This window comes from Rhinopithecus roxellana, chromosome 5 (assembly GCF_007565055.1).
Source record: "Rhinopithecus roxellana isolate Shanxi Qingling chromosome 5, ASM756505v1, whole genome shotgun sequence".
Classification (NCBI taxonomy): domain Eukaryota; kingdom Metazoa; phylum Chordata; class Mammalia; order Primates; family Cercopithecidae; genus Rhinopithecus; species Rhinopithecus roxellana.
Genome location: NC_044553.1, coordinates 138,754,751 through 138,772,404, shown reverse-complemented (window position 1 = coordinate 138,772,404; position 17,654 = coordinate 138,754,751). Strand labels below are relative to the sequence as shown.

Here is a 17,654-nt window from a genome sequence, read left to right as displayed (position 1 = left end):
CTGATTTCATAGGACTCTTGAGAGGATTAGCTACCATAAGAAATGTGAAAACTTTGGTGCCTAACAGGTCGTAATAAATATTAATTCTACACAGTGACTGTTTATACCTACTGTGTGTCAGACATGATGCTACATGCTTAGGGATAAAGCAATAAACGAGTCAAAGAAGGTCTCTGCCCCCATGGGGCTCCTCTTTCCCTCTTCGCCACCTTCTACCCTTGCCCTTTTCTTACCTTCCCCCTGCCATGGTCAACTCTGAAATTCAAATTCATATTTTTGTCAGATTATGCTGAAGGAAGTAGTATTATATCTTTGGCCAGCTGTTAAATATAATGAAAAATTGAAAAAAAAGTCATGATATGGCAATAATTAAATGGATTATTGGGCTACATGTGAATATCAATCTCATTATTTTAGGAGGAGAAAGGAAACATTTTAGTTGTAGAACCTGTAATCTAAATGTTGTCACAAGTATTTTTGGACACATTATTTGGTATCATTATTAGAAATTTTATTAGAAATGAACTAATCCTTAATTTTTAACAATGGGTTTACAGATTTTGTATATATATACATGTATATGAATATTTCATATAATATATAATAGATTTTGATTACAGATTTATATATGAGATTGTATTATGTAAATCTATAATAAAATATATAAAAATATATACAATCTTGAATATATATATTTAAGTGACTGATTTTTCTGAGACATTCCAGAAGCTCTGCCTGAAAGATATTAAATGTCATTAGTGCCATGCTGTTTTTCAGATAACCCATAATCATATTTAATTTCTCTATCAGTTGACTTTGAAAAATAGTCTGGAATCTCCCACTTGAAGGGTTTGATTTTCTTTTCAGTACTGTTTCTTTTTAGTACTGTGGAGGGACAGGTGTTAGATTTTGTTTTTGTGACCTCAGTAGTGCTTAGGCAAAAACATTTGAAATGAGCAGTAAGGAGAAGAGAATCTTTTCCCCAGCCATTATTTATTTCAGCTACTTATGGAGTAGCCTGTGGCAACACAGTGTTTCAAGGAAAAAAATAGAATATGCCTTCTTGGTTCTTTTGGAACAAACTTAATAAATATTAATATTAGGGTATTATAATATAAAGAATGCCAGTGTAGAGTTGTCAGGCACAACAGTTGGAGATAAACTGGGCAGGAAAAGCCACCAAATAATGTGACTGTCATTAGCAAATAAATTACCCTCCCAGAAGCTGGCAAGATAGTGCATGAACCTCTCAGTACCCAGTAGATGGCTAATCCCCCTGGTAAGGAAACCATGTGAGAAACTGGGCTATTGATCGACCCGCTGGATAATTTCTGTGCTTTTGCTGTCAGTCTTTTCTGCTAGACTACAGAATGCCCATAACCAGTACTTTTAGAGATTGCAGGTGGAAATGCAGGGTGGGGCAGCTGCAAGTCCCTTTTAGAGTTCCCTCAGAGTTGCTTTAGAAGCATGAGGGTGGCGGGGAACACTCTGCTCTCCCACTGGATCTCAGAAAGAACTGAAGTAATTCATTTCCCCAGAAATTCCCATTTTCTTGGGAGATACTAAAGTACATTTTTGGAAGTCTTGATTTGAATAAATTGATAAATTGGGATTAACTGTTTAAGGTTTCATTAAACTAGAAAGTAATACAGTCCCTACCCACTCCTAAGATGACTCGTAAGAGTTATGATAGAATTTTTATCTTTCGGGAAACCAAAATGTAATGCATACCCAGGTATTCTTCTGAAGGTGCATTCCTCAAAGCCTAGGCAAATAACTACATTTCTCTATGTCTTCTTCTGAAATGTGATTTAAAAATAATTGTTCTAAGCAATGGCATAAACAAAACAAGATTCAGTGTTGTGAGAATGGAAGGTTGGGCCACCCTTTGCCACTTTCAGGCAGAGGCGACTTAACAGCTCATTTAAATCTCTATTTTCTCCAAAGGTGAACAGACTTACCAAACCTTAAATTTGGTACAAAGTTCCACCGGAAAGAACACATTAGCAGTCTGCCTTGGAGTCAAACAGGGTCTCAGCCAATTAGATTTACACCCTTCAATTTACTGGGTCAAGAAGCCTCATGAGAGCAGGGACCCACTCTCAGGAAAATGGATTCCACTGAAATTTTAGTGATCATTAAACTCTGTCACTCTGTTTTATCTGAAATTTGCAACTTAATATTAACCCCAAATTTATGACAGTATAAAACTTAAAAACAGAATACCCTGTGAAAGAAGTATTCTTGTGCCTGAATATATCGAAGTTGATTGACTAGGTCATTTTCCTTTGAGAATAAAAGAAATATAAAAACGTGCCTGGTTCTGTTTATCCAGTGGGATGAAAAGCACAAGTCGCCAGGACTCAGCAGTCTCCTTGAATTAAGCTTCTAAAAAAGCTTCTTAAAAAACACACATCATTTGGAAACATTGTTAAAATGCAAAATCAAAGCATAGTCTTTGAGCTCAAAAGCCCAAATATTTCTCTGTGACAGAAAGTTTATTTTAAAAGTTCGCAGTAAAAAAGGCTGGGCGAGGTGGCTCATGCCTGTAATCCCAGCACTTTGAGAGGCCTAGGTGGGTAGATCACCTGAGGTCAGGAGTTCGAGACCAGCCTGACCAACATGATGAAACCCCATCTCTACTAAAAAAAAAAAAAAATACAAAAAATTAGTCAGGCGTGGTAGCCCATACCTATAATCCGAGCTACTCGGGAGGCTGAGCCAGGAGAATCGCTTGAACCTGAGAGGCGGAGGTTACAGTGAGCCGAGATCGCACCGTTGCATTCCAGCCTGGCCAACAGAGCAAAACAAACAAATAAACAAACAAACAAAGTGACCTGGGTGTGTTTTACAGAATTGGTAAATTCCTCCCACCGGGGGAAGATGATTGACGCATCTTCATACACTATCCCCTTTACAGTTGACTTTGGGAAAAGCAATGCTTCCAGAAAACATACCTTGGTTCAACTGTCAAGAGTCTGAGCTCTGGGCTTCATGGGCAGTGGGGCTTATGTAGATAGCAGCGTATGTTTTCTTTTTTTTTTTTTTTCCAAATCTCAACACAGTATGATGTTTCAGTCTTAAGTTTATCTGGGAGTTTTTGCCAGTCCCGAATCAGTGGGCACCCTGTAATTTGCGGCAATCTCATTTGTGTTGCAGAACATAAGCGATCACTTCAAGATCATTCCGCATAATATTTTACAGTACATTGCTTATACCTCTCACAGCACATCCCGAGACAGACCTCAAACTTTGGGCAAATAGCCATGTTAATCCATTTTATCGTCTATCTCTGGATAACAATGACATTGTGAAAAGCAGTATTCTAAGTAATGACTACAGCGTGCAACAGATTTGGAAAGAAATGCTCAGCGATAATACCTTTCTGGTTGAAACACATTTCCATTGACTCATGAAACAAATCTCTGAGATCCTAAGTACTAATAATACATGATTAAAAGACACTGTAGTTCTCACTTCTAAGGCTACCTCCCTGCCTAATCTCTAGCTGATTTTCCAGAATATACAGAAACACTGCAGAGGATTTCCCCAGTCTGGGATCTTGAAAACTCACTTATTTTATGCTTCAGTCTACTAACAAATACTTATTTAGCATTTGCTAACTCCCGTCAGGATTGTGCTAAATCAGCCCAAAGGGTGATGGTCTGTGTGTCAAAGGAGAGGGAAAAAGTCACACATGAAACCAAGCAATTCTTTGTGTCACACACTGTGGTAAAACTGCTAAATTTATGTAAATTATTACTCACAACAATCTTCCAAGGCCCATAACTACTATTCTAATTTTATGGATAATGTCGCCGAGACTCATAGCTTCCTCAGCCAGTAAGTGAGAGAACTAGTACTTGTTTTTGAACTTGCTTGACTTCTATTCTACTATACTTAACTCAAGAGCAATGAGAAACAGAATCTCTTCACCTTTTTTTGTTGTTGTTGCTGTTCTGATTGTTTAAGATCCTGGCCTCTTTTTCTTTCAATTTCTTCCATTTTTTTTTTCCTTCTTCAATTTCAGTTTTCAACCAAGTTCAAAATATTCTGGCAAAAATTAAAGGCAACATTAGAATGTTTCCATAAATTTTAAATTGTGCAAAAAGTGATAAAACTAAAATGAGCTGGAAAAATGACTAATAAGCATCTCCTCTTATAGTTTTTACTTTTATTAAAATCAGTTGATTATTTTACTTTTTAAAAATCGATTTTAAAGTGCATTCCTTTTCCAGAGTCTCTGCATTACACGTACTCTTCTAGATTTAATTTGTTAGAAGTTTAATATTTACTTTTAAATGTGTGAAGTCTTATTAGCATGTTAATAAATAACATGTAATGCCTGTTAGCAATATTTCTGTATTTGCCCATAAAGTAAAATAGAAAATAGTACCTACAAGAGATTCCATGCCTTTACTACATTCTGGTTGTAATGGAAATCCCTAGTTCTCATTTCACTGTGAGAAAAGAACTAATAAATTGGTCACGAATGAAACAGGGATTGAAGCACAGAGGCCATATATGGTCTCAGTGGCGAATCTCAACCCCTGCAGTCCAGATCCAAAAAAACGGGGACCAGCACAATATAGGTGTCATTTAGCTGCAGAATATTAGAGCTAATTAAGTTTAGGTCTTTGCTTTCCTCAATCCTTTCTTGTGCTGTTTCCCCAGTGGTATTGACTGCATGTGCTTCAGCTGCCCTGATGTCAGACCCAGAGTAAGTAAGGAGTTGCAACTTACTTAGAAAAGGCATATGGCAACAATATAATATCCCCTTTATTATATAGTAAAATAAATATAAAAATGTATACAAATAATTTTTTTATTTGGACATTAAATTTTATTGATACAGTATGTTTTATTACACTGTTACCTAATGTCTGTTAAAAATGAGGTTCTGGAAGTCTGTTTTGACATACTTGAAGGAAGAGGCTCCAGAGCAGTTACCCAGTGCATCCCCTAACCTCTACCATGCAAAACCACAAAATCACCCTGATGCTAATAAAAAAAAGAATTTATTGTCTCTTTGCTCTTAAAACCTCACTGTATGCATATGGTATTTCCATTAGTTCCATTTTGCTGAGCTGTTAAGTAGAAAAAATACACACACACACTCATGATTTTTAATTTGTTTTTGAGGTTAATATAGACTGTTTTGAGTCAGATGTAGATGGATTACAGACCAGCACCCCCTCCCCACCCTCCACGTTTAATCACAACGTGAACTTCAACACACTGAATATGTTTGAAGTCTATGTTCCTGACTTTAAATGAGTGAAATTAATGATATCCTCCTACTGGAAGTTTTTGTGAACATTAGAAGTAAGAACATATGGGTCAGGCACAGTGACTCACACCTGTAATCCCAGCACTTTGGGAGGCTAGGTGGGTGGATCTCCAGGTCAGGAGATCAAGACCATCCTGGCTAACATGGTAAAACCTCGTCTCTACTAAAATACCAAAAATTAGCCGGGCATGGTGACGCACATCTGTAGTCCCAGCTACTCTGGAGGCCGAGGCAGGGGAATCGCTTGAACCCAGGAAGCGGAGGTTGCAGTGAGCCAAGATGGTGCCACTGCACTCCAGCCTGGGTGACAGAGCAAGACTCCGTCTCAAAAAAACAAATAAATAAAAAATAAAAACATATGTTAAAAGTACCCAATGCAATTTTGGCAATTAAACTTGCAATAAATAGTTTTGATTTTTATGGTACTGGTAATATAAAGGGATGCTTTCATTAATAGGCATAACACATACCAGTGTCCCTTTTGTTCTTGAAATTAAGGAAACCCATTCCTGTCCCAGGATATTTGCATCTGCCTCTCTCGGTAATACTTTTCCTTTAGTTCTTTCAGTGGCTGGCTCGTTTCCATCCTTTAGGTTTCAGCTCAAATGTTACCTCTTCATAGGGATGTAAGCTGACCAACCTGTCTAGGTAATTTTATGTTATGCAATATTATTATTGCTTTAATTGTTTTCAACCAAATAAACATGTAAAGACCACTTTCAGATAATGGGCCTACCTGGACTTTGCTTACCTGCTTTAGAATGAACTGGCATAGGGAGAGTCTAATAAGAATAATTTTTTGAGTTTTTCCTCAAATAATAAATTTCTGTTGGTAGAATTTGAAATAATTTGGTAAATGGAAAGGAATTGTAGTTGTGAGTAATCAGACTTTTCTGATCTCCTACAACCACACTGTATCAGCTTCCCGTTATCCACAGGTAAGGTTGTGAGTGCTGAGAGTAGCTGTCGTTACCAGTGAAAACTGTCCAGGCAGAGCTATTAACAAACTCTCATCCAGTTTACTCCTTCATTTTATAGACTTTGGAATTTAGGATCACTTACTTCCAGGGATGATTTTGAAACCTATATAGTTGAAGATGCTTTGAGCTAAATCACTACTCTTTATTTACAGTCCTGAAAAGTAAAATGTTTTAAATTTAAAGTAATAATTTCCCTAAAATTTGTGACTTTAATTTGGGTAAGAATTATTTGGGGGACCATTTTAAAAGTACTACATCGTATCATTTTCTCTAAAGGCAGAAATTTAGAAATTTGTTTGAAATTATTATAGTCAAATTAGTGCTGTTTTTATAGCTATTATTGTTTATAACATTTTCAATTACTTTAAGATGACAGAGCTTTCCAAGTCTTTTTCATAACTCACATCTCTCTCAAACAGCCGAAGCTACTCTTTAAACTTCCACCTTGGGAAGATGCTAGTCAGACTGCAGTGAGAAATCAGAGTGAAGCTCAATTGGAAGAAAAAGCAGTTAAGTATTTCATAGGAATATTTAGGATATTTGGAACTGAATAGTTAACACACATCTGCTTTATTTTAGTGCATATAGGATAAGTCAGCCTTCATGTATGCTTCCCAGAAGTGCAGCTAAAAACTTAGTTGTTGGGTTTTTTTTCCCTCGTTGTTCTTAGAAAGAAGAGTGCACCATTGATTATCAGAGGGCAGATAATCTGAAGTTGCTTTAAATTATTTACTACATTTCCCTTCTTACCTGTGCGTGTGTGTTGGGAAATGGAGATTAATAATAGTTTTAATCTCAGTGAAACTGAATTAAATTAAGAAGCAAGAAAAAGCTACCCCATCTCAGCCATTGTGTTAGTTTAAGACTTTCTGCTTCGACGTTGATCATCCTCATCAGCGGTCCCTCTAGTGTAGAATGCTGAGAGGTAACTGAACACAGAATCACACAGAAGGAATATGGGAGTGACGGGAAAGAAAGAGTCTCCATTACAATGTTCCTTGTGCATTGGTTCCTGTAAATGACTCTGCATGTAAATTATGTTGTGGATTACTGGAATTGCCCAAAGGTAAGTCATTTAATTCCCAAGGTGGACTATTTACTTGTAGCATTTAATGACTCAGCTGTGTGACATGCATCATAGTCAACAACCCAGTGCTGTAATTCAAAGACTCAGGAGAACACGGCGTGGGAGGAAGGATTCTGTGGTTATATGGGTTTCTCTGTAAACTTTTTCACCTAGAAGCCCAGGAGATATGTGCCCTTCGGGGAAACAAAGGAGATGTCAGCCTCAGGGAGTCTCATTAGACCAGCTATATTCAGTGGCAGTCAGATGCAGAACACTTTGTGTACCTGAAAATGAAGCATACCCCTTATTTCCCACAAGTTCTGCATGACACAAGCCTGCTCGTAAATTATGCCATAATCACTCTTGCAATATGATTTGCATAGTAGTTCAGAGCATATTCCGTTGATATATGACTAACCTCACAACTGGCATCATGTACTTCATTTTTGTTAATGTAAATCCTTGAAAAATATACAGTGTGCTGGTTTCTGAGTTGTTGGCCTTCTCCTGGTACTCCTCAATTCCTCTTTCTCCATCTCTTTGTGGGGACAGTTAGCATCTGAAATTGCACTGGTTGTCCTTTGCATTGCCCCTAGCCACCATTATAGTCTTTATTTTATCTGCAAATAATCTTTAGTTCTCCAGTCCAGATGTCACTCACCTTTGTTACCTGTTACGAGGAGTTTCACTGGAGTATTTGACAGTCCCCGGAGAAAGATAATTCTGTCCCTTGCCCTTCATTTTGTCTGTAGTGATATTCTGTAGCACACACCTATGTAGCACATTACATTGTACTCTAAAGGAAGAATCTTGAAATGATTATTTTAAAGGAAAATAAGAAAAAGAAAGCTCATTGCTTTGCTTTGTGATTTGAAATTTAAAGGGTAGTATCAGAATTTTTGGTGTCAGTTTCATACAGCTACCTAGAAGTACTTACAGGGATTTTAAATAAAACCGTACCTTGCCTCTCAGGCTGTATTTTCCAGTCTGAAATCTGTCCAAGCAAACCAATAGACCCCCATTTCTGTATCGTTCTCTTCATCTTCTTTCTTTACCCCACTTGCATTCTTCACCCCACAAACCCATACACATACCCCACTTCAATATAAATACAACCGCAGCCTTTCTGAACAATGTCAAAACTGAAGTATAGTGGTCAGTAATCTCCTCATAATAAAACCACGAACTAAAACACCAACCAGAGAACACAGCAGAAGAAAGCTACAGAAGAACAACTGGCTGCCCTCAGGTCTCTGACAAGGCAATGGTAGTAAATGAGAGAACATATTGGAAATGCGGATCACCCAATTTGAGTCTGTTTTTAAATCCTGTGATTGTTTCTGCTTCTAGTTCTATCGGAGATTTGCCACACCCAGGTTGGAAATCAGGCAACAAGAACCATTACTGGGCCTCCCTGTAGGCTAGAACATGACATATCACTTTAAATTGGCTTTTCTTCCTAAGTCAAAACGTTGGGTTTTTTGTTTTTTTTTTTTTTTTCTTGACAACTTTTCAGACAAAATCTTTAAGCCTTGCTGTTTTGTTTTGTTTTTTCTTCAATATATGTGTTGTGTTATTTTAGACGGTGAAGTAGGTTGTTTGAAAAGGCACATAAGCAGCCAGTGAAATGAATTAACAGAAATTGACTACAGGTATCTAATGATGGTTACAGTGAACACAGGATGTTTGGGAAACCAGTGCAAGCTGCTCCAATGCCACCCATCCTGGAGTATTTGATGTATAGACTAACTTCTTTCACTGACTTGTAATAGATAGCATACAATTTTATATATAAATCACAGATGCATTTGGTATATTCAAAGCCAACTTATGCTATATTTTAAAGCTTTTTTGATGTTGCTACATTGAGATAGTGATTTTTATCTCTATTTTGTTTTAATTTATTTTAAATCACTATATGAAATGCTGACCTTTTGTGTGTGATGATTAATCAAAGCCTTTTCCTTTTCTTTTCATTATCTTAAAGTTTGGCAAAGAATACTATTTTAAATGTATTCAAATAATTTCAAATAAAATGATTTCTAGCTCTTTTAATTATTTAAGAATGTCTGACAAACTTTTTAAATGTAGTGGATTGTCATGGGGGAATGCTGAGGAGAAAATATATACATATTTGTATTTCATTCTATAGGATTTATTTAGGAAGTAGCAGGTAAAGTGTGAATGTGGATTAAACAGAGTTGACATTGGAAGGAAGAACGCCATGCAGTGGTCTCTTTGGGTGAAGCTGAGTGGCTTTTTCTTCCAGAAGACAGGCTTTGTATTTTACAATAGTGATGGCAGGGAGTCCTCAATGTGGGTATGTCCATCATGGTCCCTAAGTCCCAGAGAAGTTGCCAGAATTATTCTATACTCTTCAAGCTTCTAAGACCTGGAAAAGGTAGAAGACTCTTGTTACGTTTTTATGCCAGTGTTATGCTTTTTCATATGCTAATGATATATTTAAAGCATTCTTGGAAAATGCTGATTATGATAAAATAAAGTCACTACACCTTTCAACTGTACTCACCAGAGGCAGAAGAATTCTTATTATTTAGACCTATGAGCTTCTAATTCATCTCTGAGATGTGATGGATGAATCGATGTGGCTGATTAGCTCAGCTGAATCAAATAAACTTTTAATGATTAGATATTCTGATAACAAATCATCCATTTAATGCTCATTTCCTAATAGCCTACAAATATTTGCTCATCTCTAGTGATATTAATGAATTTGCCTTGGTCCATTCCTAAATTCTAAAGTACACTTCACTGTGGTAGTAAATGAATATATACAGCTTAAGGCTAGTTACAAACTGTATCCACCCAATGGGTTCACCTTGCCAGCTGCTTAGATAGAGCCTATTTATCAAGACAGGGGAATTGCAATGGTGAAAGAGTAATTCACGCAGAGCCGGCTGTGCAAGAGACTGGAGTTTTATTACTCAAATCAGTCTCCCCAGGCATTCGGGGATCAGAGTTTTTAAAGATAATTTGGCGAGTAGGGGCTCACCAAATTACCCTTAAAAACTTGGGAAGTGGGGAGTGCTGATTGGTCAGACTGGAGATGGAATCATAGGGGGTTAAAGTTCGGTTATCTTAATGTCTTCGGTTTTTGGGTGGGAGGGCAGAACTGGTTGGGCCAGATTACTGGTGTGAGTGGTGTCAGCCGATCCATCCAGTGCAGGGTCTGTAAACTATCTCAAGCACTGATCTTAGGTTTATGCAATAATGATGTTATCCACAGGAGCAATTTGGGGAGGTTCAGACCCTGAAAGCCAGAGGCTGCATGACCCCCAAATTGTAATTTCTTTTTTCTTTTCTTTTTCTTTCCTTTTTTTTTTTTTTTTTTTTTTTTGAGGCATTGTTTTGCTCCTGTTGCCCAGGCTGGAGTGCAATGGTGTGATCTCAGCTTACTGCAACCTCCACCTCCTGGGTTCAAGCAATTCTCCTGCCTCAGCCTCCCGAGTAGCTGGGATTACAGGTGCTTGCCACTACGCCCGACAAATTTGCATATTTTTAGTAGGGACAGGGTTTAGCCATGTTAGCCAGGCTGGTCTCAAACTCCTGAACTCTGGTGATCCACCTACCTCAGCCTCCCAAAGTGCTGGAATTACAGATGTGAGCCACTGTGCCTGGCCTAAATTTCTAATCTTGTAGCTAATTTGTTAGTCCTGCAAAGGCAGACTGGACCCCAGACAAGAAGAAAGTCTTTTCGGTAAAGGGCAGTTATCAATTTTGTTTCAGAGTCAAACCATGAACTGAATTCCTTCCCAAAGTTAGTTCAGCCAACACCCAGGAATGAACAGTGACAGCTTAAGGATTAGAAAGAAGCAAGATAGAGTCAGTTAGGTTTAATTTCTGTCACTGCCATAATTTCCTCAGTTATAATTTTGCAAAGGCAGTTTCAAAACCTCATTAACCTCAAAAGTTAAAATACATCTTTTTATAGTATACATGCTATAGGCTTCCCCCAAAATAATTTGTATATTGAGGGAAGCCTATATCGTATGGCTTTTCCTCACCTGATCTGTCAAACCCAGAACAAATTAAAACATGATGTGTAGCCACATTATTTTTACTTAGAAAGTGTAATATTCACTTATTGGTAAGAACAGCTATTAGCACCCTTCCGTTGTCATTCAATGTCTATGCAGTGACTACATGTACAGTCATTAAGGGTAAACATTTTTAAAAATATTTGTGTCAATTTAGGTGTTTCGTGAACTTTCCATTTCTTAGAACTAGAGAATAATAGAAAAGGGACTATCCAATCACATGTAAACAATAGCAGCAAAACAGGCTTTTTCCCAGAAAGCTCTTTTCTTCCAAGTATTTGAAGAAAATTATTCCTTTGTTTTTTGTTTAACACTTCACTCCTACTTAGAATTTTACATTTTTACTTCTGCCCTATAAGAGCCCTTAGTTATAGTCATAATTGTTTATTTCTTTGTTACTGAGGTTATTTATCTAGGCATGTTTCATAAAGAAGAAATAAATGCGTTTAGTGTAATATAATAATTTATTTTTATAATATTCTTATGTCTTATTTTAGGTGTTTTTATTTGGAATAAAAAGACTTGGGCTGGGAGCAGTGACTCACGTCTGTAATCCCAGCACTATGGGAGGCCAAGGCGGGTGGATCACGAGGACAGGAGATCAAGACCACATTGGCTAACACAGTGAAACCCTGTCTCTACTAAAAATACAAAAAAATTAGCTGGGTGTGGTGGCACGCACCTGTAGTCCCAGCTACTTGGGAACTGAGGCAGGAGAATCACTTAAATCCAGGAGGGAGAGGTTGCAGTGAGCCGAGATTGTGCCACTGCACTCCAGCCTGGGCAACAGAGTGAGACTCCATCTCAAAAAAAAAAAAAAAAAAAAAAAAAAAAAGACTTGGAGGCCCATGGGTAGGCTTCAAAGAGTCTGCATTACCCCAAAAAGTATATATAAAATTATATATGTGTGTTGTATATAATGTACATTTTCCTAGAGAGAATGTCAAGTTTTATTAGACTCTCAAAGTCTATTACTACAAAAATAAGAGCCACTGATTTATTAAAACCATCTGAAATGGCATGGAAGTATCTTCATTATTTCCTGGAAGTGGTCTTCCCTCTCTACTTCTCCTACCTCCTAATGCCCTTTCATTGTTATAGCAATGCTTTTCTTTTCAGGATTAAGTCTTGGGAGCATGTTGAGAGTGGGGTTCAGGGATTGGTGGTTTGGAAGTGTGGGTGGAGTAATGAACCTGCAGGTTGAACTTCAATCTGTTTAAATGAAAATTGTAGATTAAAGAAAAAGGGGGAAAAAATTACAAAGGCAGCTCTGGGTAAAATGGGAGAGGTTATGGAGATATAATTTATTTTGTTGTAATTATATGTTCATTCTAGGACATATACTGGCTTTTTCTTTTTTAATCATGAAGCATATCAAAGCTACAATAATGGCCTGGGTATGGTGGTTCATGCCTGTAATCCCAGCATTTGGGGAGGCCGAGGCAGGAGGATTGCTTGAGCCCAGCAGTACAAGACCACCCTGGGTAACATAGTGAGATCCCATCTCTACAAAAAGTAAAAAATAAATTAGCTGGGTGTGGTGGTGCACACCTATACTCCCAGCTACTTGGTAGGCTGAGGTGGGAGGATCACTTGAGCTTGGAAGACAGAGGCTGCAGTGAGCTCTGACTGTGACACTGCACTCTAGCCTGAATGAAGAGGGAGACCCTATCTCCAAAAAAAAAAAAAGAAAGGAAAGAAAAGCTACACTGTTCTTGGCTTATTTTCCGCTGAGAGTAATGATACACAGTAGCATAATTTTTTATATAAAACAGTGTCAACCATAACCACTTGTTTTCAAAATGCATTTTTTAAATTTTAAAATCAAGTAAGAAGTTCATAAAGACTAGCAATAATTTCTCTTTATTTACAGCCTACAATTAAGACTGAAAACTATAATTTAGACAAAATCAGTAATTGACTACAATGGTTGGTATCTTATTAGCTGTAGTTGATTGGCATATTGAATTATTGAAAGTCAGGTTAATGAACTAAATTTTCTATTTCTCTAATTTTCTCATGTTTTTTGGCATACAATTTTTTTATTGAAAACTATCTCAGTACCATTTTGGAATAGAGTAGGTTATAGGAAACAAACATAACTAAAGTGGATTCAAATATATTTATTTATTGCACTTTGGGAGGACAAGGTGGGCGGATCACGAGGTTGGGAGATCGAGACCATCCTGGCTAACATGGTGAAACCCCGTCTCTACTAAAAATAAAAAAAAAAATTAGCCAGGCATTGTGGCAGGCACCTGTATTGCCAGCTACTTGGGAGGCTGAGGCAGGAGAATGGAGTGAACCCGGGAGGTGGAGCTTGCAGAGAGCCAAGATCACACCACTGCACCCCAGCCTGGGTGACAGAGTGAGACTCCATCTCAAAAAAAGAAAAAAAAAGTGTATGTATATATATGTGTGTGTGTGTATATATATATATTTGACCTTCATATTTCAACAAAATGGAGTTGTCTTGACCATTTGAGTCCATAGTCACAAAAACTAGGCACATATTTCCTTTAAAATAAAAAATTAAGTAAAATGAAGGGACTCATACACAACTTACAATGCTATCAGTTTGTCTTTGCTAAACACTAAGATACGAATTAGGACAGACAGTTTAATTCTGTTCTGTTTTGACATTATATGAAAATTTAAAATATTAAAAGCAGCTCTAGGTATGCTTTTAAAATACGTTAATCTTAACTAATAACAACCCACAAACCCATGGTATAAGGAAAACTTAAGGCCCAAATAGGGCTGTAAATATTTTCAGCCTTCCAAGATGGTTCATATAAATATGATACTGCCCAAAGGCTGTTTCTCTCTGTATAAGGCATCTAATGAGGTTCTGTTCAATCTGCAAAGGATGTTAAAGTATTGCTGAATGGTTTTTGTCCCAGATGCACAATGAATAAGATGCCTGGCAACAATAGATCAAAACCCCCTTGAGGCATCATACGCATTTATTATGAAGTGCTCAAATGTGACAATATACAAGTCACCAACAAAATAGCAGTTATTTTATGAAAATTATGAGGGTAAGGGTGAGGCCCTCTTAAGTATGCCAACAAAATGCAATTAAACAGATTATATTGCTAGAAACAGTCTGCTTTGGGCTAATTTTGCATAATGTATTCATTTAATTCATGCCCACATAGCCAAATGTTTATAGGGTGGAAATGTTCAACTGTTTCCCAGTCTGATTGCTGGAAGTTAGTTTGCAGAACTCTTTAGAAGTGAGCCCTCTATTTCATGTGATACTGAGAGAATGCCAGTAGGGGCCGAGTTCATTCTGCTTCTAAGTGTCATAGGTCTATGTGGGTCCCTACAGGACCACAAGAGACCTGGGCTGAGTCATTCTGTGCACCATTTTTCTCTCTTTACTTCTTTTATTAGTCAAAGTTCTCTTAGAGGGATAGAGTTAGTAGGAGATATATATATATATACACACACACACACATATACACATGTATGTACATATATATACACACACATGTATATACATATATATATAAATGGGAGTTATTAAGTATTAAGTTACATGATCACAAGGTCCCACAATAGGCTGTCTGCAAGCTGAGGAGCAAGGAGAGCCAGTCCAAGCCCCATAACTGAAGAACTTGGAGTCCAGTGTTCGATGGCAGGAAGCATCCAGCACAGGAGAAAGACGTAGGCTGGGAGGCTAGGCCAGTCTTCCCTTTCACATTTCTCTGCCTGCTTTATATTCACCAGCAGCTGATTAGATTGTGCCCACCAGATTAACAGTGGGTCTGCCTTCCTCAGCCCACTGACTCAAATGCTAATCTCCTTTGGTAACACCCCACAGACACACCCAGGATCAACACCCTGCATCCTTGTATCCAGTCAAGTTGACACTCAGTATTAACCATTATGCTTCTTTAGATGATTAGTTAATTTTGTTTTTACAAATCTAGATTCCACGTATTTCCTCTAGTTCTTTTATTTTATTTTTATTTTTTTGAGCTGTACTCTTGCTTTGTTGCCCAGGCTGGAGTGCAGTGGCATGATCTCAGTTCACTGCAACCTCTAACTCCTGGGTTCAAGCAATTCTCCTGTTGCAGCCTCCCAAGTAACTGGGATTACGGGCACGCAGCACCACACCTGGCTATTTTTTTAATTTTTAGTAGAGACGGTGTTTCACCAGGTTTTCCAGGCTGGTCTTGAACTCCTGGCCTCCTGTGATCTGTACACCTGAGCCTCCCAAAGTGCTGGAATTACAGCCATGAGTCATTGCACCCATCCTCCTCCAGTTCTTAAAATGAGAGAAAACAAAGACAAATGGCCTCAGTCCTCCTTAAAAAGGATGATTTTTCATTTTCTTAAATCTTCACACTCTGCTTTGTCTCAGATTCAGTCTTTATTTGGTAAAGACTTCCTGTTTATAGATGTCACCTCTGGAAAGACTTGAGAATACAACTATGGAGTTGAGAATACAGACATTTTCTTAATCATTTAACTTTTGATGCACTGTTATCAATGACCCCTTTTAAAGCCAATCCTATAAACATTCTAAGATGCTGTAGACAATGAAGGCCTATCTGGGCTCAGGATTGGCTCCATGTGCCATATCTTTCTGATTTATTTTCCTGCCTTGTTTTCAATAATGATTTACTCATTTATTTTAATTGATGAAGATATGTCTGAATTTCAGCTTGTTTTGGAGACCACCTTTTTCACTGTATACCTAATTAAGAGCTAATATATGTGCTTAATTCCTTGTCTATATCACTACTCTTGTCTAGTTGTGATTCATATAATCAAATCTAACATTTTATATCCTTATAAATAATCTTACCATTGCAAAAGTGGTAAGATCTATTCCTTTCATTGAATTGTAGTATTTACTCTTAAACCCTATGGCCCTAACACTAAATGAGATGGAAAAAAGTACAGTCATTCTTTGATGACTATTTTTCTGTTATAGAGATCATTCCAAGTAGTTCTCATTTTTTACATTTTAAAAAAATTTATTAATAATAGATGGTAAATAGAATACCTGTAAATGAAGTAAACTTGAAACAATTTTTAACAGCCTTCGTTTTATAATTATATATTATGCTTTCTTTGCAGGACCGTGTAATTGCATTAGAAACGGTAAGTTGGGGCATTTTCTTTCTCCTTGTATCAGAATTACTGCTGTCTCCTGATGTGGATTTCAGAGCACACCAAAGGAAGCAGTTTCAGAAATCATTTCTAGAACTACATCTAAGATGTCAAAGGGGAAAACAAGCTAAACTGTATCTAAAAGGTATGTGGATATAGACTTTAAAATGAAAAAAATTAAATAAAAATGTGGGCGTGCTTAAGTGGTCACATCTCTCAGTACTTCTCATGTCAAGATGTACTAATTTATGAAAAATATATTAAATGTAATCAATGCTTGGTATATTTTTTACTGTATTTCACAATCACTAAAAGGATTGGTTGATAAGAAACTGAGATCAGGTTGCTATTTATCTTTCATGTCTAAGATTTTAACATTCTTGGTTTTTATAAACATTTTCACCCACTAATGTCACAAAAAGAATAATGAAAGCATGCCAACTTTTTCTGAATAATCTTACTTGTAGGAATGTACTATTAAGAAATAATTTTTCAAGCTCATAGATGTAAAGACTACATGCATACAATATTCACTGAAAAATTATTTTTGGCTGGTCACAGTGGCTCACACCCATAATCCCAGCACTTTGGGAGACTGAGGCAGGCGGATCACTTGAGGTCAGGAGTTCGAGACCAGCCTGGCCTCGAAGATGGCCGGGAGTAGAGATGGGGTAGTGATGAAACCCCATCTCTACTAAAAATACAGAAATTAGCTGGGCATGGTGGTGAGCACCTGTAATCTCAGCTACTCAGGAGGCTGAAGCAGGAGAATTGCTTGAACCCGGGAGGCGGAGATTGCAGTGAGCCGCGATCACACCACTGTACTCCAGTGCAACAGTGCAAGAGTCTTTCCCAAAAAAAAAAAAAAAACTAAACTAAAGGAAAACCAACTTATTGTCAATAAAATTATGGTTCTGTACCCAACATGCCACAGTGGTTATGCAAAGGCTTATAATATTAATGGAAAAAATTTCAAGATATAAAATTGTATATACTTTAATGATGAAATACAGGCATATAAAAAAAGAATGGAAGAGAGTAAGCAAAACTCACAACAGTGATAAGTTACTCAAGAATTATAGATTCTAGTTTTATTCCTTTCTGTTTTTCAAGTATTTGATGAAATACTATGC

General features: G+C 37.2%; 1 protein-coding gene across 2 annotated transcripts in view; it reads left to right on the top strand.

Moving 5' to 3' along the window:
- CEP128 (centrosomal protein 128) overlaps nucleotides 1-17,654 on the top strand; it is a 460,860-nt gene that overhangs the window by 377,155 nt on the left and 66,051 nt on the right. The window contains exons 22-23 of one of the 2 annotated variants that reach the window (XM_030931469.1): nucleotides 6,690-6,779; nucleotides 16,489-16,512. In XM_030931469.1, the coding sequence (XP_030787329.1) occupies nucleotides 6,690-6,779; nucleotides 16,489-16,512 (114 nt within the window). The remainder of the gene's footprint in view (nucleotides 1-6,689; nucleotides 6,780-16,488; nucleotides 16,513-17,654) is intronic. The other variant, XM_030931470.1, reaches the window with a different exon arrangement.